The sequence below is a fragment of the Apteryx mantelli genome, chromosome 3 (assembly GCF_036417845.1).
Source record: "Apteryx mantelli isolate bAptMan1 chromosome 3, bAptMan1.hap1, whole genome shotgun sequence".
In the NCBI taxonomy this organism is placed as follows: domain Eukaryota; kingdom Metazoa; phylum Chordata; class Aves; order Apterygiformes; family Apterygidae; genus Apteryx; species Apteryx mantelli.
Genome location: NC_089980.1, coordinates 103,682,102 through 103,707,096, shown reverse-complemented (window position 1 = coordinate 103,707,096; position 24,995 = coordinate 103,682,102). Strand labels below are relative to the sequence as shown.

General features: G+C 36.0%; 2 protein-coding genes across 2 annotated transcripts in view; one reads left to right on the top strand and one right to left on the bottom strand.

Annotated features, from left to right (window-relative positions):
- Nucleotides 1–11,516, top strand: part of MYO6 (myosin VI) — a 130,562-nt gene extending 119,046 nt beyond the window's left edge. The window contains exons 29-33 of the mRNA XM_067294094.1: nt 97–200; nt 1,723–1,854; nt 6,485–6,703; nt 8,110–8,384; nt 11,210–11,516. Of these exons, the coding sequence (XP_067150195.1) occupies nt 97–200; nt 1,723–1,854; nt 6,485–6,703; nt 8,110–8,309 (655 nt within the window). The 3' untranslated portion in view covers nt 8,310–8,384; nt 11,210–11,516. The remainder of the gene's footprint in view (nt 1–96; nt 201–1,722; nt 1,855–6,484; nt 6,704–8,109; nt 8,385–11,209) is intronic.
- A 4,783-nt stretch (nt 11,517–16,299) lies between these two features.
- IMPG1 (interphotoreceptor matrix proteoglycan 1) overlaps nt 16,300–24,995 on the bottom strand; it is a 48,609-nt gene continuing 39,913 nt past the window's right edge. The window contains 5 exon segments of the mRNA XM_067294595.1: nt 16,300–16,496; nt 17,727–17,908; nt 18,006–18,082; nt 18,084–18,183; nt 21,217–21,427. Coding sequence (XP_067150696.1) covers nt 16,300–16,496; nt 17,727–17,908; nt 18,006–18,082; nt 18,084–18,183; nt 21,217–21,427 — 767 coding nt within the window.

Sequence of the window (24,995 nt, the reverse complement as noted above, 5' to 3'; positions counted from 1 at the left end):
TCGATCTTGGAATCCATTCCTCCTGTTGTAATATTTCTTATTTCATACCTATCTGTACCTTGAAAAGAGATACTTTTTTTTTTTTAATAATTGTAGGGGTCCTTCAGTTCAAGCCACAAAAGCTGCCGCTGGTACTAAGAAGCATGATCTCAGTAAGTGGAAATATGCAGAACTTCGTGATACAATCAATACATCCTGTGGTAAGTTTTCTTCTGGTTTGGAGGAGAGAGAGAAATCAGGTTCTAGTAATATAAAAGCTGTTACTTTTTCCTTGTGACAAAGTTAAAAGCTCAAGTCATGACTTTATTCATGTTCGAATGAATGTCCTATTAATTTTAAAATGTTATAGTTTCCCCCCAAAAAAACTAGCGAACTCAGTTATTTCCTTATTCAGGAAACAGGAGTTGCTTTGTTACCTCTTTTACAGATTATATATTTATAATACAAAAATGCTTGGGCCATAAAATGTATGCTGTGATTTCTTAATGACATTGTTTCAGTTTTATGTATTTCTACAAAGGGAATTATATTTATAATGCTTTACCTAAAGTTTGAATGTTCCATCAGGATTTATAACTTCTTGCTATCATATCTTGCTGTCACCAAATCACAAGAAAGAAAATTTGTCATGTTAAGCGTAGTATAAAATATTTTCTATCTTGGATGTTTAGATTATTCTTTGAATAGTTTTCCCAATGTGTAGCTTCATTCGGGAAGCTAACAGTTATGATGTTAATTACTTTTCCCCCAACATTATGAAGGTAGAAATTAACATGAACTACTCCTTTATTATATATTACTGTTTTTATCCTGTTTCTAACTGCAAGCAGTTGATTAACTTCTTGGAAAAGATTACTTCGAATTCCTCCCTGATTTAGTAATTGGAAACAAATCCATATTCTCTGTATTTGTTTTTAACCCCCTAAGTTAGCTCCAAATGCTAGCTGTCTTTTTACCACTTTTAAACAGGTAAGACTGGGATGATGTTTTCAACAGGCTGGGTGATGTAGTAATAGGTGGTGCTAATGCACATAGCTGTTCACCCCTAATGAACCCAGTTCAGACTCTCCTAGGTGACTAGTGAAATGCCTTGGAATCATTCTGTTTCCTGGTATCATGAAATTCAGCAAAAATAAAAGATCTTTAGTAAAGTGGAAAAGGAACTCAAATCTGAGTGGTCAAGTTGCCAGATATTCCTCCCCCCCACCCCAGTTGCAGAAATAAAGGGTGAGATTTTTTGTCTCCTGTTGGCTTATGATGAAGTCAACAGGCAAAGTTAAGTGAAGTGAAAATTGTAATTGCAGCAACTCACTGCCCCAAATCTGACAGTAGAACAGCTACTTTGGGGACTGTTGCCCCTCTAAAGGGGAAAAGGGCATAGCACTCCAAGGGAGTTTGAGCTATAAAATTCAGGCCCTGATATTGCAAAGAATCATGTCTTTATGTTTAATGCAATATTAATAGTTATTAATAAAAATCTGTGTTAGAAAGTTGTTTAAGAAACTACTTTTGGCTGTGAAAATAGACGGAGCTTTTAGCAACCTGTATATAAAAGTTACAGCTCACAAAATTTTAATTTCCTTGTATTATAACACATTAGTGTTACAATTTGATCTAAAATTATGTAACTATTAATGAAAAGCATTTAATAAATCTGTTTTCTGATTTGACTCTTATTTGACTATTTTTGACTTCTACCTTCCTTTCTCTTTTTTGAGACAGATATCGAACTATTGGCAGCTTGCAGAGAAGAGTTTCATAGACGGCTAAAGGTATATCATGCTTGGAAATCCAAGAATAAGAAGCGCAATGCAGAAATGGAACAGCGTGCACCCAAATCAGTCACAGACTATGGTGAGGAGAGATAAATTTATGTTTATAATAACTTTGGGTAAAATATTCCAGATAAAACATTTTTAGAATGAATATTTTTTTCTTGTTATATTGAAGAAAATTCTTGTTTGCTTAAACTATTTTTATATTGAATTAAGGTAAATATTTTGAAAAGATTAGAACTGGAAAATGCTTTGCAGTGAGTAGAAGTTGAGTTACTGTGCCACTTAAGACTGAGGAAGGTTGTTTTTCGTTTATGAAACTGTGGCTTGTATTTGAAGACTTTCTAGTACATCTTATTACATATATAATGTTTTTAAGGTGGTTCAGACTATTTCTGACCTCTGTAGTTAACAGATACTTCTTTCAGAGTACTCCTAGGTGTAATTCTCTGTTACAAACTATCATCTAAGATAGAATAGAGTTTCTAAACAATTCCCACAAATACTCCATCTGTCAAAGAACTGTGTATGGTTTCTTGGTGCTAGAAAAAAAGGAGATAGTAAATTAGTAAATAGAGCATGATTCCTTCCTGGTATGTTTGGGGTCCAGACAAACAAAAGGCTTGGTGAGGTTTTCTTTCTCAGGTTTTATCATTTTTTAAGATACAGTTTTATTTTTCTAAGCAGCTAATGATTTTCTTATTTAGATTGCTTTAAGCCTTATATATTTCAGGTGACCTTTTCCTTTTTTAATTCTATAAACATTGATATTGCAACTTCTGATTATGGGATGGCAAATTTTATGTAGTCCCTGCTTTCGTATTAGGCTGCTATTCTGCTGATTGCACAGATGGGTGTTTATTGTGAGCTTTCAAAATAATGCACTAATGAGAATAACTGACTACCTTTCCTATTCAACAAGAAGATGTAGGAGTTATGTTTAACACTGCCAGACCTGAAAATTAGGTGCCCTGTTTCTGGAGTAATACTTGCAGGGTGGATTGTTACCTTTTTTCTTTTTCCTAGTCCAGTGATCACCTGCTATAAAAGGAATCTAAGAAATGAACAGAATTGCAGTGAACAGATGTAATCGTACAGTCCAGTCTTTCCTGCTGCCTTCTGGACCCACAGCTCTTGTGTTCCTGCCTGCAGAGTTAATGGGGGAGGATGAGGAAGGGGAAGCGGGGGAGAGGGTGCTCTCTCCATAGTCCCATTGGGCTGGGTTTAGGCCACTGTCCTGGGATGACGGGGGCTGTGGATCCCAGGTATCCCACTTGTTCTCACTGTCAGTTGTTATACAAAAGTCTCTTCTTCCCCTTGATGCATTTACTGAGTTAGGTGTTGCCTGAGCATTACCTGAGAATTTGAGCTTCTCAGGGAACTTTGGTGTGTATATGTAGTAGGAAGGTTTAGGACCCCCTCCTGTACAGCCTAAGCATGAAAAAGGTGTTAGCAAAAATCAGGGTCCTTGTTGCCATGCCTAGTAATGTGGCTTTAAGTGCTTAAGAAAGCTGATGACTGAAACAGCGGTGAAAGGCTTTTCAAGTGCTTCTGCAAAGTTGTAAGTTGTTTTGAGTTTGAGCTCCTACATTCCATCTGGAGCTAAGCAGTTAAAATATTCATGAGCTATAAAGCACTTTATTGCTAATGGGAAATATTAAAGAGCATAAAATCTTTGGAATTGTACAAATAAAGGTTGCAATATCCATGTTCTCATCATACTGACTTTAAAAAGACAAATTTACATCATTCTTTCCAACATTTTTTGTTGCATTTTTTCACTTTTCTTGAAATATGGCTCCATATTTCTGCAAAAAAGTTAGAACACTGCAGATGATAAGAAAAATACAGTAATGTACTGATACTGACCTTTATAGTCTACCATTAGTGTCAGAGGTAATTCTTTCTGTTGTGAGTAATTATACTACATGAGCATTTTACTTCTTTGTATTATAATTATCCTAGAAAGTAATGAAAAAAATTCTGGTTTCTTAGATGTGCAAGGTATAATTCCTTTGCGTAGATATCGGTGAATATATGCTTCAAATGATGTAGCTGCTTCTTTCCATCTTTTAGCACTAATGTCATATATTTTTACAGTTGTCCATTGATTAAAGTCATTTGTTCAATACAAGGGCTAAGCACTGGCTTGTGGATGATTATTAGAATGGGTAGATTTGATATTAATAGAGGTCTGGAAATTAGAGGCTTTTATTTCCTAATAAAAATATCAAAAATTAAAAGTACTCTGTTGAATAGCTAGCAGATTTGTTACAGCAAGCTGTGCTTAGCTTACAGCTGAGTTTTTTGTAACAGGCATTGAGAATCATTGAATAATCAGTTTCAAAATTAAATCCTGATGGAACTAGAAGCAATTGGAAATCTATGAAAGTTGAGAAAGGAGACATTTTATTCATGTCAGAGAGCAGAAAATGAGTACAAATAATTAGCTCAACACCTCCATTTCTTTTTTAACTAGAATTTCAGTTTGTCTGTCATCAGCATTCGTGAAAATCATTGAGGTAATGAAAGTATAACTTAAACAGGATCAGTGCTTTTATGTTTTGTTCAACATGTAATATTTGTTTACAGATTTTGCACCATTTTTGAACAACTCAAGTAAGTGGGGAAATGGTTTTTTAAGCTAACTTTAAAGAATAGGAACACTTGAAAGCTCTATACTAACTTCATTTATCCAGTGTTTTGCTACACATGTACATAGAATTGTTAAAATAGAATGTTATATTACTATTTTTTAATTATATTCAACTGATGGTAATTATATATTACTCTAGTGTATTTTACTGTATATTTTCATCAGATCCTACCCATCTGAGCAGTCATGGGAAGGGAGAACGAAATAACCTTCTAATACAGGTTATTCGAAAGAACAAGCACCCCCCCCCCCCCCCAATAAATGCTGTGCTAATTCTGACTACTATTTTTACTCTCTGCACAAGCTTATCTGTTGTAGCAAAACTCTGGAATCAACTTAATATAACAGCTATTTTCCTAGCACACAAACTAACATTCAGGTGATGGTTTCTTTTTGAATAAAGAAATACACTTCCTTAGCGGTGAGAAATAGCGGCTATATTGGCTGCTTAGTGTTTCCAGCTTTTCGATTTCCTCTTGTATGTAGATACGCACAGGATTAGAAATAAGTTTTAGCAATTGCCATTGTAGTGCAAAAAGCTTTTGATAGTATTAAAGCACTGATCTGCTGTGATAGATATTCAGACAATTTGCAGAAATAGAATTAATTTTCTGCAATTATAGACTATGTCTCCATATAAAACATCTTTGAATAAAACATGTTTTATCAGAGCTGCTGAATAAAAGTAGTATTCACATACTAAAATCTATTTTATTTTTCTTCTTTTTATTTATGTGGACATGAGAAAAAGTTTGAGGGGGTAATGTATGTATTTTTAAGATACCACTTTTCAGTTTTAGAAATTTGTTTTTTCTTGAATGTGAGTAAAAGCAATTTCAAGGGACACTTGCTAGTCTATTAATCTTGTTCATAACTGTAAAAACACATTATTAAAAGTGACTGTCATTTTTCATTTTATTAAATTTTAGCTCCAGAGTTAGTTTTGCTACTTAATAGACAACTGCCAAAAAGGAATTAATTTTACTCCCTTTATTCTAAGACACTGAACTATTAATACTAATGTTCTTCTGTATAAATGGCATAGATTCCTATTCAGAATTTCTTAAAGAGAGTATTTATTATAAACCACTAAAACAAGATCACTTCAATAAGCTTTTGCAGGAGGCAGGTCTTAAAGAAAAGGGTCTCGCTCAGAAGCCTTTCCTAGTCAAGACCGATTATGACACTGTGTTCATAACTGTAAGAAGGTTGATCAGTTGATGAGTTAACATAGAGAGTATTTGCTTTTCTTCGACAGGAAGTTTCTCTTTTCTCTGCAAAGTTGGAAAGAAATCTGTGGAACTCTGTGAGAGTCCAAAAATGCATATGGGAAATGTTTACCAAAAATGTATGTGAAGCTCTAAGTGGTCTCCTGTAGAAGTTTGGTCAGTGGATCTTAATGGTCTGAAATAAATACCTTCTTAAAAAAAAAAAAAAAAAAAAAAAAAAAAAAAAAAAAAACGGCCAGAAAGTAGTTCTAACACTGGAATATAGTACACAGGAATCAAGACAGATGGTTATTTTTGATGGCTGTTTTGTAGTAAGCAGGATATGTTAATATTTCTATTAACAAATAAGCCAGTAACAAAATTACACACCCTTCTGTGTTGACTGTCAAAAGAAAAATCTTTCTTTAAAGGTGGTGCTTTGTATTTTTGTATCTAAAATTGGTTCTTTGCACAGTGACCTTGTTTTACAAAGGAATGGACTGAACTAGACCAACTATTGATTAATATTTCTGGCTGATAAGGAATTTTATATAGAAAGTTATACCTTAAATATTGGTTTAAAGCAGAATGTGATACTTCATTCACCTTGTTTTGTATAAATGTACTTGAGGCCAGTGAGCAGCCTGGTGTTAGAGGCAGGAATAGTAGTTGAACACGAGCCTTTTTTCACCAGCATCGTTGTTGTAGTGATTAGAAGAATGCACATTCTGTTAGACTGGAGCGCTTTAGACTTTTGGATGACTTTGTATTCTGGGAGTGTCTCATTTTTTCTTTGCTGATTAATTAACCAATTTGTCTTTTTTTTTTTTTTTTTGGTATGATAGCTCAACAGAACCCAACAGCCCAGCTACCAGCCAGACAACAGGAGATAGAAATAAACAGACAACAGCGTTACTTCCGTATTCCTTTCATCCGTCCCATGGACCAATATAAAGATCCCCAGAACAAGAAGAAGGGTTGGTGGTACGCGCATTTTGATGGGCCATGGATTGCTCGGCAAATGGAACTTCATCCTGACAAGGCACCCATTCTCCTTGTAGCTGGTTGGTATTGAAAGCAGAATTCAAATGTAGAAAAGGTTCATTGTTAACATATTTTAGAAAAGGAGGACAATGATGTAAGTTCCCCAAGTCATATCCTGTTTTTTTCATCAGTGTTTTTCAGCTTTTTTCTTTCTTGTCTGGGCAGAATTTGAGAATTTGGTACTGGTGTTGATGGTGGCCAAATGTCATGCAAGACCATTTGAAGGTGTAACTGGTCACGTGTATTGTACTTGTGTGTGTACTTTAATCTAGGAAATCACAGAAGGAAGTGTGGAAGTTAGGTGTAAATAGTTTGATTATTAACCATGCTCAGATTACGCACTGAATTGGAGACAGCATGAAAATAAAAAGTGGTCATAAACTGATCTGGGAAACTCCTAGTCCCTGCTGTATTGGATTTGAGTTAGCTTTGAAACATTACAGCAATATGTATCAAAACATCTTGTGCATTAAAAATTTTGTCTTTCTGTAAGATGGTGCTAATAACAGACTGATGCTTTTACACTATTTATGCTGCCTGGTATGGGACAAGGGCTTCTTAATCTTAAACATTTAAAATAAAAGCTAAATGTGGCAATGGATAGTGAAAGATCTGGTAATGAAATAGGTCTTCACTGTCTGGAGGTTGATTGAAGGAGGAAGGAAAACTGGAAAAATGCTCTGTTTACAGTTGTATTTTGAGTTTTTGTGTTCAACTTGAACAGAGGAAAAGGCCGTAATTTGTTAGCTTCACAGAACGATGCTGTAACCACAGCCAAAGTTCCTTATCTTTCTACTAATTATTTTTAATAGAAGTACTTAAACCATCTTCTGTTTAGTGCCAAAGGCCATAACTAAAAGTAGGGCTGCATTGCTATCATGAATGCCACATTCAGTGGTTCACCTGTTAAAAATAAGATTAAAATAATTTCATTGGACTCCATGTGGGCAGTACCATTTGGTAAACATGAAGTTTGTTTGGCATATGAGGCTGACGGATTCACAATACTGGCAACAGGATCAAAAGTCTAATTTCTTGGTCATTTTGCTGTGCTTAAACAAATTCAATAATAATAACAACAGTTCAGTGGCATATGTAAAAGAAATTCAGTGGTCATCCTGTACTGGATTTCAGGAGAGTATCTCAAGATCTCTTTTTGGCATCTCCCTTTTGTTCCCTTTTGCTCGCTTTTTAAGCATGGTTTTGTCAGTCTCAGCATCTGATATTAGTTTATTCTGAAAACATCTGTTATGTCTTTGCTCTTGTGTAAAAATCTGTCTGAGGCCTGTTTTCCTCATGAGCTCTAAACTCTGCTAACACACTACAGCTTGAGAGAGGAAACAAAGCAAAGATCTTATCTTTGTTAATGGCACCTTTAAATAGTGTAAAAGCCTTATATGGATTTTTTTTTCCTTAACCATTTCAGGTAAGGATGATATAGAGATGTGTGAGCTTAATCTTGAAGAGACTGGCTTAACTCGAAAGCGAGGTGCTGAAATTTTGCCGAGACAGTTTGAAGAGATTTGGGAGCGCTGCGGAGGTATCCAGTATCTTCAAAATGCAATTGAAAGCAGACAAGCTCGTCCCACCTATGCTACGGCCATGCTGCAGAATCTATTGAAATAGTCATTTTCCACAACAGCATTAGAGATGCGAACCCTTGCCTGTGACACAAAGGGAAGAGTTCCTCTGCGCCACGGAGTATGTAAACGTTCTATAATTGTATTAGAGATGTTTAATATAAAGTGAACAGATTTTATTAATCATGTGGCTTGTTAATTTGTACTTTATGATGTTTAATTTGTGTAGTGAGCTTACTAGTTATGCGGATCTTGAAGAAATTTCAGTCAGTGCAGTTTGTCGTATTCAGTTTATAAGTTGCATTGTCTTGGAAAGTTTCTGTTATAACTCTTTACCACTTATAAGTAATCTCGCTGTACTTTGGGTACGTAGTACAAAGAATTGCATTGCAACCACCTTTTTAAAAAATCCCTCTTTAACACACTGAATAGTTGGCTTTAAGCGGTGGCCTAGTAAAGAGGATACATTGTATCTCATAACTGGAATTGTGAGGCCTTAGCTTTGACTTCTGTTCCGGAGAAGTTGGAGTATGCTTTTATATGATCTGAGACATTTTATGTCCTGATTTGAAAACTGCTTAATGTCTGTATTTACCGACTTTTTCAGAAACTGATGTGAAATCCTCTTAAACTTAGACTCATGAATTCCTACTTAAATGCATCCTCTGTCTTGGTTTAAGATAAATGGTTTTCTGTACATTCTGGGAAGAGTGTTCATATATGTCAATACATATAGTATTAGAGGTACTCAAAGAATGTACTGCTCATTAGGGCTTATACCACTTTTCTCTTAGGGATTTTTTTTTTTTTTGAAGTACAGATTTCCATTAGACTGTTTAATTTTTTTCACCAAATTTCCATTAGGAATTCTTGAATGGTTCATTTATCCAGGTAGTGTAATTTAAATATATTATGCAAAATTGTCCAAGGTTTATATGTGGAGGCTTGTAAGATTAAGGATAGTGTAAGGGAAATATGCTTAGTTTTTTGGTGATAGCATAACAACTGAATGTTGAGGTCTGAGCCTCAACCATCCTTTTTATTTTAATTCTAATGAGATGCACAAGGTCTGTAACTTCTGTTAGACTGTATAAAAATCTGGCCAATAACATAATGCGCCATCTAAGTGCTCTATGCTGATTGAAATAGCTACAATTTTTAGTGTACTGGAATATCTTAGTGATTCAGACATTGATCTTTATCTAATATCCTCTGTCAAGTTTCATAGCTTGTAACAGTTCCCTTATTTAGCAATAAGAGTTTTTGTGGATAGGAATTATTAATTTCATACAGTTTTTAAGACGCATTTTATTCATTTACATGGGTGTTTCACAGTGCTGGCCATATTTCAACAAATTCAATGTGATAGTTGTTATCTCTCCAATAGGACTGAAATATAAAATAAGTAGCTTGATGTCCAATTAAATAATCAACCTGATTAAAAAACAAAGTTTGGCTCTAGAGAGTTACAAAGTTTGCTCACACTAACTTATTTCCTTTCAGTTTACTAAGTTTGAAACCTTTTGGAAACTTTAGTTTTTGAATACATACATATACTTGATTATTAATTTTCAGGAGGTACAGCTCTGTAGCACAGTCAGAGAAAGCTGTTGATGCATATGTTCTTGCTGACCTTCGATTGTGCCTGCATGCCACAGTCTGCTTGTTGTTACAAATGCACTCCTTCCTGTAATATATATGAAGACATTTGAGTAGTGCACTAACTCTGTATAAATTTGCTACATCAGGGAATCGCAGCTTTCCTGAACTGTATATTTTCAAGGTCAGTATCACTGCATAGACAGCCTGCTTTTTTGATCATGTGATTGCAACCTAGAAAATACATTTTCATTGTAACCCACACAAACTCTTCACTGAAGCAATAATTTTTGGCTGTAAGATGAAAGACGAGTGCATCAGGCTGCTGGCTAGCAAGTCGCGTACAAACCTGTACAATGTTGCATGGGTTTAAAGGTACTACTTCTGCAGCTTAATTACTGTTTTATTGTGTTACTGAATTGGAAGCAAAGTCTTGAAACTTCCAGTCTCCATAAATTTTTAAATATTAGCACTCCGAGAAACTATGGCCATATATGTTGGACACAAGGACGGAGATCGCTGAATTGATAGGGCTGAGGAGCCTCACCCCATGCTTATTTCTATCTGCATTTAAGTTCTTGGCTTACTGTGTTCAGTCACATAAGATCTGTTATGTATACTTGTGGAGGAGCGACCAAAAAAAAAAAATCCAGTCTGTTCCTTTTATTATGCCAGTATTTGCTTGATGCAGGCTGTTTCCTGATAGTAAGTTATCAACAGATAGACATCAAGAGGAAACTTTCCTTTGTTTTATAGCATGATGCATATAGGGGGTTTTTGTTAACTAAATGACTGACAAATATGTGTTATCAGAAGAATAATTTTGACATTGAAATAGTGAAAGAGGAACTGGTGGCTGGACGTTTGCACATGAGATGTTTCCCACTTCTCTGCATTGCTGTAGCAGTATGCCTAATGCAAGCAGAAGATTTTTTCCAAAAATTGGGGTGTTCTAGTTTGTTCTAGTCTGTCTAGTAGTATGCATTTTTCCTATCCATTAAAAGCAGCCTCTTCTTTTAGTGTTGCTGATGGCTAATCTTTTTGTGCAATATAGTTAATTTTCAGTTCATTTCAGATTTATTTTTTTTTATGTGAGGCAATATTCAGTTGCTTACAGAGTCTTTATTGTCCCATCTGCTGCATCAGATAGTGTGATGCTGTTGGTTGAGTTTAAAAAAAAAAAAAAAAAAAAAAGGCCTGTAGGATTATAGTGTTAGCTAATGCCCTTCTGAGCTACAGTTATAGAGAGAAATTTAATTTTGTTTTTAAAGCGAAATGATGAGGTAAATGTCTTGGTTTGGTTCTGTGTGTTTGATTTTAAAAACAACATTTCTTCCTGCTTCTCAGCAAAGCTGTCCATTGTAGTTGAGATCTTCTGCATAAAACACTCCAGAAAACAAGAGAGGAAGAGAATCACCATGCTAGGCTACGGTCCTGAGTAGGTGACCTAAGAATATAAATATTCTAGAAAATGTTACTTCAGAGACCATAAGGTCATTAAATACATGTCTTTCATCCACTGATGAGATTGTTTTTCTTTTCTATTTGAATCCTTTGGGTTTTTTTTCCAAAATATTTTAAAAGTATTTAAATGACCTCCTAATAATGTACTGAAAATTAAAAAAGCAATAAATAAATACATTCCATGTTGAAATCTCTTGCATATCTCTTAGCATTTTGTCTTTAAGGATTTAAAGTGTCATAAGTAAGAGTTTATTAAGTTATGGGAAGGACAGGGAAATGTTTGTGCTAGAACTGTCTGCTGCCTTTCTATCAGATGTTTATGGTGCTTAAAGCTACTCTAATAAAGATTTTATCTTTAGTTTCTAAGGTAAATGTCCCTCTGAAATAACATTCTGATATCAAGAAATTCTAATATTGTTAGCTTAGTCTCATATCTCAGGATTTATTTAAAAAGTCTTTTTACTTTTATTACTTTTTTTTATCACTTCACCATGAGACTTTTTTGGTATCCAACATATTTATCATCTGCTATGCTGTTTACTGTTTCTTTCATTTTCAATTATGCCAATCTGACTAGTGAAACTGCTTACGATGCTTGGACTTTATAAGCTGCAAGAATTTTTTTTTTTTTCCTTCAAAAAATGCATTAATCATGAAACTTCGCTGTTTTAAGGGCCAAATCAGAGTGGTATTTTTTTCAAATTTAAGATGATTGAAGAAATTCAGACTTTGATATCTAGTAACTATAGTTCTGTATCATTTTCTTTATGATCTTTATTTCCTATGTTAAACTATGGTTTAACACCAACTCTAAGATAGTGGTTTTTTTAGTGTAAGATTAAATACCAATTCAATAACCTGTGAAATTTTCAAGTAAATAGTTTTATTATATTTTATTGAAATACAAAAGACTTAAATCCAGCAAATATATTTGGTAATTAATAGTTGGGCATGATAAATAGTCATGAATAATCATTATTAAATTACACATTTAAAAATTACTTTTACCTAATGCAAACTGGTATTAATTAAAATATGCTAAACACATACAATATATACAGTCGTAAGGGAAACGATGGAATGCTTTCAGCATTCTTAACTTATGTGAGCAACTGCAAAAAGCTAATATTTGTTGGCAGGGATGACTTTCAATGCTCTGCAAGAAGTATTTTTAAAGTGAGGTTCCACTCTGAAGTGTTACTATGTAAGACTGCATCTTCAGTTTCTGTTTTTTTTTCTTTTTTTCATATTTCTTAGTTAAATATATCAAAAATATTTCAGCAGTGGAAACTCAGCCTTGGTTTCTTGGTGAATTGCTTTCATTTGTACACATTTTCTAGTTCTGTTGGTTCTGCAGGCAAACCTGTTTGTGCAGTTACTTGTCTGGAATTCATAAAGAGTTCTCTTGAGGGCAGATAATAAGGTAAACTAAAGTTCAGTCTTTGCTGTGCTAATTGTGTGGGGCTAGCTGTTAAAAAAAAAAAGAATTGTCACTGAGATCAGCTACAATCCCAAATACCCACACAGTTCAGATCTGAATGAGGTGTCAGCCAGTATAGTCATGAGCTTTGTAGAACCTCGCTTTGAACTGTAAATACAACTGCTGGTATGAACCAAGCAGCAAGCAGTGCCTGAACGTTACACAGCGCTGGTGCAACATGTATATGCTCATGAAAAAGATGTTCAAGGAAAAGTAATACTCATACTTGAATCTGGACTGTGGATCCACTGAACACAAATTGCTAAGCCTATAAAATACTTAATGGCCACCGATTGTCTGCTGAAATTTCTTCTACAAAAAATAACAGTAACCTCTCAAAATTATTTGTGTGTATGCCGAGTTTTAAGCGTGCATGCCTGTGTGAATATGTAATCAACTTGCTGGGTGGTTGTGAATATAAATCTCATATCCTTAAATGATGAAAACTGCAGATATTTTGCCTCTGCAAAAAGTGTGAAGTCTTTGGATAAGAGAGTTTATCACCAGCAATTAAGCAGTGAAGTGTGTGTGTCTGCGGGAGGAGGTATATATACACACACAAACACACGCGCGCAAATACACACAATGTTAACAGGAAATTGAGTGATGTTCAGAGAAGCCATTAAAAAAACAAAACAAAACACACACACACACACACACACACACACACACACACACACATACTCACTCGCTCACAAAAACCCCAACCAGTTTGTGATTTGTAATCTGAGTTTTGTAAGGTGAGAATGAAAAAGTTCCCAAACGCTTTTAATGTGGCCTTTGGTCATAAAAAAAGACCCTTACTAATGACAGCTCTTGCTTTAATGTTTGCCACTTACACCGCTTTAGCGAATGTAGAAAGGTTAAGAAAATGGTGTAGAACTGCTTTAAAGGTTTATCTACGTGTTTAGCAGACTGTTTGTGACATACAATATTGCAAACTGTCACTTTTCAGCAAGATCTGTTTCTAGCACTAGGCTCTTAAATAAAAATACAATTAAAACCTGTAAGCACTGTATGCTTAATGCATGCATCTTAACACTGGTGACTTCTTAACAGGAAAATTTTAAACATGGTCAAATAGGTGTTGTTTTTCTTTAGTGAAACAATGTGTTTCATATATACTGATTTTCTCTCTAAAATGGTGAATCTGTAGTAATCCTTGAATTTTCTCATGCATAATGTAACCTGAAAGTCCCATCTTGAATAACACAGGCATCCTTTTTTTTTTTTTGAACACCTGTAAGAGAAACTTTCATAAGACATTTAAAAAGCATTTTTGCATTTGAAAATTATTACTAATCTGCTGTTAATAGGCAAGATCTCACTAAAATCTGTTGGGCTAATTTCCAATTCATTCTAAGGAAAACTGAGTTAATTCTATTCTTGAAGCTATTTTACATACCTACTTTTACACAAGTCATTGAGTTTACAGTAGAATTATTATTTTTACTCCCTGGTATAGCAATGCTGTGTTTCTATACAAAATAACAAGTATCACCTATTTCATCATAATTTGAAGGACGTATTTTTTAGTATAAAATAATTAGAATGCAGTGTGCCACTCTACCATACATATTTGTAAATTTGTAAAACTGAACTGAGAAGAGAGCACTTCCACCTTTGAATGCTCTTTTAGGTCTTCTTTCCCCTGTGACTGTACGCTAAATCTGTGATATTGGTGGGGAGCTCAAATAGACTAACTTGCATTGTTGCCATATCTCTTTAGTCCAAAATACTGTTTGCTTGATAATCCAAGTGACTGGCATGAATATGAAACAAATTGTAGTCTCTTCTTTTTCCTCCTCAAATTTAATTCCAGTCATCTTTCCTGGTGGCTGAGAGTCACTTTTTCAGAGGATGATGCTACTTGGCAGTAACTGGTCTTGATGAGCAGAGAATGACGCTTCATACATTTATGATGGGGAATCCACAAAGGCTTCAGCTGAATTACATCAATGGAGCACCCTTTGGCCATACCAATTAGATTCAGCATCATGAAACAAATTATTCTACCATTTTCTTATCCAGTGCTTCATTTACAATACTTTCAGGATGTTTTAGGTCAAATACTTCTAGGTCATCTGAGGTTTTGTCTGTTTGTTACATCTCCTCTCTGGTATCTTTCGCAGCACAGGTGTTTATTAGGCTAAGAAGCCTATTCACCCTAAATGCCATGTGCAAGCACAAACAGATGACACACAGAATAGCATCCAGTAGATGAACTGAAAAAAACAGACTTTCCAGACAGCTTGTCTTAAGATCCTTGCACCTGAAAGTAGTGTCTTCTTTTTCAGCTTCCCTTTCCCTGAATAGGGGATGGACAGCAGTCACTAAAGGGACAGCAGTTGACAAAATAGTTTAAAAAAAAAAAAGAAAAAAAAAAAGACTTCCTTTCTCTCCTGATACTACCTGACAAACGTTGCATTTTGAATGAGCTGTGTTCAACTCTGCTTCTCAAAAGAGCAGAAAGCACATGTGTAGATGACTTAAGCAGCAGAGAATCAAGATCGTTTGTAGAGAACTTTAGCTTGCTTGACTTTCGACTGTAGTAAACCATCTAGATGTGGGCTTTTTTGTTTGCCTTATGTCTCAGTCTGAATGTGCTTGAACGTGTGAATTCTAGCTCATTGTCAAGTACTGCTTTGGCTCAAAGAAAGAGACTCACATGATTGTTTTATTCCTCCTATTATACTACTTGCTGAGCAAGATACAAAATGTTCCCAGAGACCTAATCCTGTAGAGCAGTAGCTGTGGTTTTCAGCTGTTTGCAACAACGTGTGCTTTCAACTGAGCTCAGAAAAAAGGAAGAGCAAGTTCTTCACATGGACATGAAACACACTTTCTGTTTATTCTGGGATGACTAACTGGGTACAGTTTTTTTTCTGAGAACTAACTGGGAATCCATGTAGTGACTCTATAGCTGAAAATGGAAACATTTTTCATGCTTAGGAGGGGATTAGAAGTTCTTTTAGTTTCTACTGGAATTTTATGTTTATTTTCATATATTCTTTTGTAAAATCAGAGTTATACTTACTGTAGTTGAGGTGTCCTAAAAGGTAAGGTGTCATTATGCATTGGAAAAAAAATTAAAATCATTTTAAAGATCTGGGCTGGAATTTTCAAATCAGTTTAAGAGTTCTAGACATCCAGCTCCTTCTGAAAATTCAAGTGCCATAAAAATCCTGTCCCCAAAGAAGTGTTCCAGATTATGAAATGGAGCTGTTGCTCTTAGTTTCAGCATTTCCTTTGCTAGATCTTGTGAAGAGCTCTGTCAATACACTTTTGGCAGTTAAATACAGCCCAGATTATGGAGGCACAGTTTTCTCCCACACATGTTGTGCTAATTTATTTTTGTCATAAGTTATTTAATGCTTTTGTAAGTAATAACTTTAACTAGTTCAGCTGGTATAAAAGTGAAGTTTACTGGTCTAACCCCCCCCCCCCCCCAACACACACTTCTTTTAAGATGGGTGTAACAAAATGCTGCATTCTAGGTCTTAAAAACAATTGCAGATGTTAGTGCTTTTATTAGGAGAGAAGCCAATTCATTCTCAAGCTCTCCCGAGCTCACAGCTCGTCCTTGTCGACTTGTAGATCTTTTCATTGTGTTCCAGGCCCCCTTCTTGTCAGCTCGGCCTAAACTCTCACCTGAAGTACCCATAGAGACCAAATCTGGGTAGGAATCCTCTGTGTCAAGATCAGTGAAAATAAATTGTTCTCTATGGTATAATTACCTGTTTCCGTATTTACCTAAGCATGGCTGTACTGGCTCAAGCCAAAGATTTTGTAGTCCAGTATCCTGTCTCTAATACCTAGAGGTAGGGCAACCCTGTAGGGATATGGGTACTAACAGCTATAGTAAAACCTTCTTGTTCCTAACCAGCCTATGATTCAGAACAATGCAAATGGCAAGATAAAAGCTTTTGGTCCATCTTTTGAGGGAGAACGCTCAAATACATCAGAACTAAGGGACAGTCTGGCAACTAGAGAAATTCTTGACTTGGCTTTTCTCCCTTCTCCCCCCCTCCCCACATTTTTATTCAAGTACAAGGGGTATTCCATACTTGAAACAACATGTTTAAGATATGAGCATTATACAATATTCTGCTCAAATTGGAATTCCTGCTTGTTCCAAAGCTACGTAGTTTTTAAACTTTAAGCTCGTTTTTAAATGATCTGTTACTCCTAATAAAGTTTCATTTTCATTATTTTAGATATGAATATGGTGAATACTTATTATATGAATATGACTATGACATAAAACTTTGCATAAAAGCACTTTGCATATAATAAAACTTTGCATAAAAGCACTTCAGAATTGATTATTGTTGTCATAGCAAGCATCCAAACAAAAGTGATCTTCAACAGAAAAAAGAAAACAAATTCACATCAGACACTTTTTTCAGTTGTAAATGGAATATGGAACTAGTAAGAAGAGAGGCTTCCTGGTAACATCTACAAATAGGAAACTCAATAGAACTTGAAAGCTCTTTAAAATAGTCACAAACCTTGCTTTTGTCTGGCTGATGCTCGAATTGCAGAATTTCAGAGACTAACTTGTTAGTCTTGGCTTGGTAAACTGGTCTTCTGGTGACCTACAACAGTTAAAAAAAAAAAAAAAATGCACAGGATGATTAATTATTTCATTAAATCACCAAAAACACTCTGATAGGTTGGACCACCAAAGCCATGCAAAGGAGCTGTAACAAAGGCAGTTCTACAATTCTGTTAGGAAGCCTACACAGCAGTAAATGTAAAAATTAAATATATGAATTAGTATTTTTAGTTCTGAAATTATCAAGCAAGAGGTTAGAGTCAAATATGACTTAGTTGTAGAGTTAATACATGAAAATGGACCTGTTATTTGAGGTGCGGCTATTTGTTGAGGGACAAGGAAAGGATTTACATGCATTTTACTTCCATGCTGAACTGTGTTTTCAAATGTGTGTAATGCTCCTTGATCAATGATCTCTGAAGAACTGACACAAGCACTTACGCTACAAGCCGTATGACAAAAGCTAGTTATGGGTTCATCATGTTCAAAAGCAGGATTAATTCTTACAGCATTTTCTGAATTGCAGCTGTTGAAAGTAGGAGTTCTACAATACAGAACATTTTTGTTTATATAAGACTTTAAATTACAAAGAAAAAAAGGAACATTTAAAAATGTGAAGATAAAGATCATGAGCAGCTTACTCCAAATTAGAATTTCTTTTGCATATTCTTCTTAACTTAAAAATTAAAATGATGAAAAGAAAAACAAGGCTTAGTAAAGCCAAGAATGACAGGTTTAAAAATGAAGGGTTGCATGGGTTCTGGAGCAAATTTTGCACAGCGCTCTCCTTGGTAAAACTTGTGTCTGCGTACAGGGCATCTAAAATATGGAGAGGAAGAGAGAAATATACAGAACTTCAGGGCAGAAAATATAGAGTACCTCAATTGAAAATAAAGGAAAATCTGTAATTAAATATAAACATGGTATTCCCAATATAATTAAATGTAATATGACTGTATGAAACAATATGATTGATAATAGAAGAAAGAAAATATTCTTAGATTCATGAGTGTTACCGTTAAACAACAAGACCCTACCATATTCTTTCCCCACCTCCAAATTTTAAGTAAATTACACATCTGGAACAACTCCGACTAATTGCTAGCCCCACAATGAAGTTGAAATAATGTTTATGTTCTAGCGCCCTAAAAGTTCAGAGGTGTTTTGGATTAATCTGTAAATGTAATGTCTTTGACACCTGTTCTGTTTATGTTTAACCTGAGAAGCAAGATCTAAAATGGGAGTTCTACGAAGAATAGTTCCCCTTAAGGCAAGGGAGAAGATTGCCCTGTTATGTATGAGAACACAGGGTTTCAAATTAGTGGAAGTGAATACTAGTGTGGTTCTGAGTAAATTCACAAGCAAAACAAGTGCTTGACTAAAACAGATGCTTCCACTGTAGGTTATAATTTACTATGTGCAGACTGCACAAGTTTGCACAAGTTGTCAGGTTGAGACTGATGCTAAATTATTGTAATTTAGTATAATTCACAAAGTTTCATTTATTATTTTAAACACTTTTATCTCTGCTATGTCCATGGCCTGTCTATAAGATAAAGCATTCTACAGATGGCATTCAGGACCTCCCAAATGATGGTTTGCTAATTACCGTACACTGTCTAAGCCAGGCGTCTCTGAAATGGAAAGGTGTTATTTTTCCTTAGTGTGTTTATCTGGAACAGTAATCTATACCCTTTGAAGTTTTTAACAGGCCCCCTTTAGATCGCAGACTAATTACTAGTACAAAGTACTGCTGCTGCTGTACTGCTGTGACTCCGAAAATCAGGAATTCAACAGTAACTTTGGCGAATTCAGTATAATCTTCCGGTATCTTTTCTGTGATGCCTGCTGCAGAAAATAAATTATGGCAGTTATGTTGTTAAAGTGAAATTACCATATGCAGAATTTGTTCAGTGGTCTTGTTGTTTGATATTAACCTTAAATACTTTAAGAGACATATCATTAATCTACTAAAGTTGGTAGTAAGAGAGAATGAGCAAGTACAAGGATTACATAACTTGTCGCTTGCTTACGCACTTGGCTGGTCAACTACCATGTGCCAGTCTGGTATACAGAGTTCCACATGGGCTCTGGGCAGTCTAGTCTTAAAGTGAGATTACGCTTGATGTTTTTACAGGACAATCAATGTGTTCAGGTACTATTGCAGTACTTAATATTGTCTTAATGTCACTCCATGTAAAAATCCTTATGGAATCCGTTTGCAGTTAGGAGCAGCTGCTATTCCTCAATTCTTTTCTAGAAAGCTCTGAAACCTGCAAGCAGTCTCAGCCTTTATGTGCTTTACTGGCTGGCCTGGAGTCATACAGTGGTGTTCATAGCCGTGTTTAAAAAAATATAGATTTCCTTTTTAGTTCAGCTCAGAAAAACTTAATTTCTTAAAATTGTACTATTTAATCAATAGCAAAAGTGTGAAGATGTTATAATTTTATTTTTCCAAGATGTATCTGGGAATCTGAAAGGAATGTATGATTGCAATGTTGTCATCTCTGCCAATGACACTGAATTTCTAATGCATCTCTAATGAATCTCTAATAAATAACTAGATCACGATGGTCTATGCATATTAATAGGCCAAAATTGATTTATCCATAGTGAATGGTTTATTTTAACTGGCTGCATGGCAGAGCTCAGAGAGTTGTGACCAGTGGCGCAGAGTCTAGTTGGAGGCCTGTAGCTAGCGGTGTCCCCCAGGGGTCAGTACTGGGTCCAGCCCTGTTCAACTTCTTCATCAATGACCTGGATGAAGGGACAGAGTGCACCCTCAGCAAGTTTGCTGACGATACAAAACTGGGAGGAGTGGCCGATACACCAGAGGGCTGTGCTGCCATTCAGAGAGACCTGGACAGGCTGGAGAGGTGGGTGGAGAGGAACCTCATGAAGTCCAACAAAGGCAAGTGCAGGGTCCTGCACCTGGGGAGGAATAACCCCATGCAGCAGTACAGGTTGGGGGTTGACCTGCTGGAAAGCAGCTCTGCGGAGAAGGACCTGGGAGTGCTGGTGGACACCAAGTTAAGCATGAGGCAGCAATGTGCCCTTGTGGCCAAGAAGGCCAATGGTGTCCTGGGGTGCATCAGGAAGAGTGTTGCCAGCAGGTGGAGGGAGGTGAACCTCCCCCTCTACTCAGCCCTGGTGAGGCCGCATCTGGAGTACTGCATCCAGTTCTGGGCTCCCCAGTACAAGAGGGATGTGGCACTACTGGAGCAAGTCCAGTGAAGGGCTACGAAGATGATGAGGGGACTGGAGCATCTCTCTTATGAGGAAAGACTGAGAGAGCTGGGCCTGTTTAGCTTGGAGAAGAGAAGGCTGAGAGGAGATCTTATCAATGTGTACAAGTATCTGAAGGGAGGGTGTCGAGAGGATGGGACCAGACTCTTTTCAGTGGTGCCCAGCGACAGGACGCGAGGCAACAGGCACAAACTGAAACACAGACGCTTCCATCTGAACATGAGGAAAAACTTTTTCACGGTGAGGGTGCCAGAACACTGGAACAGGTTGCCCAGAGAGGTTGTGGAGTCTCCTTCTCTGGAGATATTCAAAACCCGCCTGGACGTGATCCTGTGCAACGTGCTCTAGGTGACCCTGCTTGATCGGGGGGTTGGACTAGATGATCTCCAGAGGTCCCTTCCAACCTCAACCATTCTGTGATTCTGTGAATCTATTTGTGCTGAGGCAGAGTATAGCAATGTAGTCTAAAGTGTCTGATTACCAAGTTCTTGGCTTGTTAGCAGATAGTTTGTGCTGTTTAAAGTACAGACTCAGCACTGTTTCTTCATGCAACAGACATTTCAGGGGATCCATTAACAGAGTGTGTGTTAAATGTCACTTATTTACCTGCAGACAGCTCCTCCTCCTGGAACTAACTCACATGTCCCACCATTGACACAGAGATGCGGTTCCATCTCACACAGGCTCCGACACGGTAGTCCATCCCGGCCTGCGTAACCAGGCTTACAAAGGCAGTCAGCCTCTTTTGTCCACTCGTTCATTACGCATTCTGAAAACTTGTCACAGGCCATGAATTTGCATGGGTCTGCCTGATCAGCTGGAAAGGATGGGCAAATCATTAATTGATGTGTTGATGCATTACCCCAAAGTATTTGTCAGGCTTTGTGGCAGCTAGGGAGAACAATACAAATTTACTAGGCTGCTACTTGTGCACGTTAATAGGAGCATGTAGTCCAGCAAAAAAGGACATGTTTTTTCTTTTTCTAGATGACACAGGAAGCATGAAAGCTAATATTTTCTTGTACAGTTTCCCCCATTATTTTAAGCTGTGACTTTATTTCTGTCTCATTGACAAGGACTTTCACTTTTGGATATTTTGATCCTTTTTTACTATAAAGTGCTAGCTTTACACTCATCGGTGCTATGCTACTGTCTTACACATGTGTAAGAAATATAGCTCCTGCTGCAATCATCTTAATCTAATTTTGAACATGACCAGGAGAGGAAATTAGATTATTGAGTATTGCACAATAGTATGATGACTGCAACCTAGAAATACTGGCACTGTCTACAGAAAATACATGTTTTCAGGGCTTTTTTGGGAAGAGATCTGGTAGCACTGGGAAAACTTGCTGATTTTTTTATTTTTTGATTAGTAAGGGGCTTATGGCTTATTAGTAAGGGACTTACTGCTGTAAGTCTCTTACTCTTTTTTGATTTGTAATCTATGAGATTCAGGGAAAATGAATCTGCTGATGTTCAGAGTAAGGCTAAAGTTAGAGAGAGCCTAAAGTCCTATCTTTCCCTGTCAGACAAGTCTACTTCTCCTTTCCTATCCCCTGCTTCTTACTAGAAATGAATGAAAGACCCAACAGGAGTCATCTTTACACAGTTCGCAGCCCAGCTGCATGCTGAAAAGGCAGAATAAGGTAATAAGGAGGAGGGCTGCATCCACCAATCTTGTCTTGTGGAAGCAGTTTCTTGCACATCATGGGGTAAAGCCCATAGAGAGAAGGCAAAAGCTAAGAAGAACGAGATTAGGGGCTACAAATTCTATTCTTATCAGTAAATGAGCAGCAAACAGTTTCCATCAGATGCGTGAATACAGAAAGGAAGAAGAAAAAAAAAAAAAGTGTACAAAGGCGAGAAAGCAGAGCACGGAGAAGGAAATGAGAGCAGGTTCACAGATACAAGCCAGGCTACACAGGACACCAAGTTCTGAGCGACCTGAACTGTTCAAGGAAATTTTGCACATGTTGTCTTAGCTAAACAGAGGAACTTGGGGTTGGGTCTGGTATACAGGAGTTAATTATCAAAATCACTTAAAATATCAGTGCGGAAGAAAAACAACCTTTTCTAGTTATGCAGGCTTAACATTTCTCTTTAAGATTCATACTGGATATTGCACCTAGTACCTATGTATCTGTGGCTGAGAATTTTTTTCCAGAGCCATTTCAGGGACCTAGATGCTTAGTTATATTAATTTCTGTGAAAAATGAGAATTACATTCTTTATAGCAGTGCTGGAAATCTCAGCCATGCACTAGGATATGCTAAACTGCTGGAAATTAATCCAGCTGAGCTGTTCATTTTGAACTCCTCTTTAATTCTATAGCTAGTTGCTTTTTTGAATTTAAGACTAGTGGAAGCAGTTTTAACATGCTTGCTCTCTCTTTGCTCTATGCCCTATGCATGTTAATTTGAGATCTACTTTGCTCCTGGATTATAAATGGATTTACAAATAAACCTTAAAACAATACTGAGCATTGCTGAATTACAATAAATTACAAGATAACATTACTGTCAGGCAAACCCTTGCCTATATGTAGGCATATGTATATGTATGTATATGCCTATATGCCTATAAGATAATTATTCTAAAAAAGTACTTCATTCTGGTCATTGAAATTACTGATGGGGAATTACAAAATGTAATTTCTAACGGAACAAAAATAGGTGGCAAATCAAAAGAGGAAGTTAGTTTCTACACATTCCTCGCTTATCCCACAGAGAATTGCATTCCTAACAAATCCAGAACACTCACAAAATAAAAATGATTAACAGAAGAGTTTGTAGAACAAAGTAATTGATTAAAATATTAATAGCTGCATTAACTGCATGTCTGCTGTAAGTCTCTCCCCAGTTTTCATGATCACAGTTTAACTTCATACTAGTGGAAATAAAGTTTGATGCTGCTATCAGAGAAAAACAGGCTCTAGCTATGCATTATCTATGGTTGTGTGCTACAGCTCTTCAGTTTTCAGAAGCTGAACGGTATCAGTGTTTTTCTATTTGATAAGTAGAGTTAGGTATGAGCATTTTGCTGAGTTAAAGGGTCATTTTCTTTGTGATAGTATTTCATTTTCCTTAACACAGTTTCGGGCTATGTGCCTGCCATACTTTGTCATCTTTTCTATGTTTTCACTTTGTTTAGATTAAGAAAAAATATATGCAGATATTTTTTAAATCCTGCTACGTTATTCTTTATGGCATTATTTACAACCAATGCAATCAGCCCCTTGCAGCTGTCGCTTATAAAAGGCTGGGTCTCGTAGTAATAAAGTTTGGACTTGTCAGTTCCCTTGAGAGTTTTACTGTGGTATAACTTTGTTACCACTAGATGGCTCTTATTTTCACAATAAATAAGGATTTGCTTCAATTACTTTAATTTACTAAACAGTTTTTTTTTTTTTTTTTGAAGTAAAAAGACAGTGGGGCTTTGAAACACCTATATGGAAATACGGTGAGGTTCTAAAAAAAAATTTTATTTTGCTACTGCTCATGATCCTTGAAAGCTGTGTTCTGAGAACAATCTTGTGTAAATTCATTTTGATATCTCTTTCTTGAATTAAAGTTGAAATACCATACCAATAAAGCAGTAGATATGGAGGCGAAAAAAGATTTTTGTACTTTTCTGTATTTGCATTTTATCAGCTTTTTTGAATTAATTTTTATTTAATGAAATTTACTGCCAAAGCAGAGAATGCGTGGTAGCCTGAAGTTCACTCTTTCTTGGACTCATTTATTACTTTATTCAGCAAAATATAAATTTATCATAGCAGTATTTAAAAGTTAAAATACTGCAGTTTTTAAATTTTCTTTACAAACACTTCCAATTCTTTTAGTGGCCATGAAGAGATATGTAAAATGAAGATAGGTTAGAAACTGTTGTATGAATTGTATATGGATGTTTTGTTCTGGAGTTGCCAAAGATCTTTACATAAAAAGACAGCTTAACCAAAACCGATAAAGGCATCTGCATGCTAAGGTAATAGCATCTTTCTTCTCCATTTCAATTAAATTAAGTTCACAACTGAAACAGTAAAAACTAAAAACCGAAAACAGATCCAGGCTTCAGTTTTACAAAACAGTATAAGGAAAAGTCATGACTCAGACTGAAAATTCTAAGCTTCCTACATTAAAGTAGTGTCCCAATGTATTGTTACTGACTTTATACAATTTAACAAGGGTTGCAGACATATGGTATTTGAAAGGTATTAAATCAGCAGGGATTCTGAAATTAGAAACCTATGGAGTGCAACAGATAGTAATGTTGCTGGTCAGTGAATTTCTGTAGAATATAATTATTCCTAGAAATTACCCTCCTGTCTTGAACTCTATAGCGCTTTAACGATAGTTTAATGATGCTATGACCTAAGGTTCGCT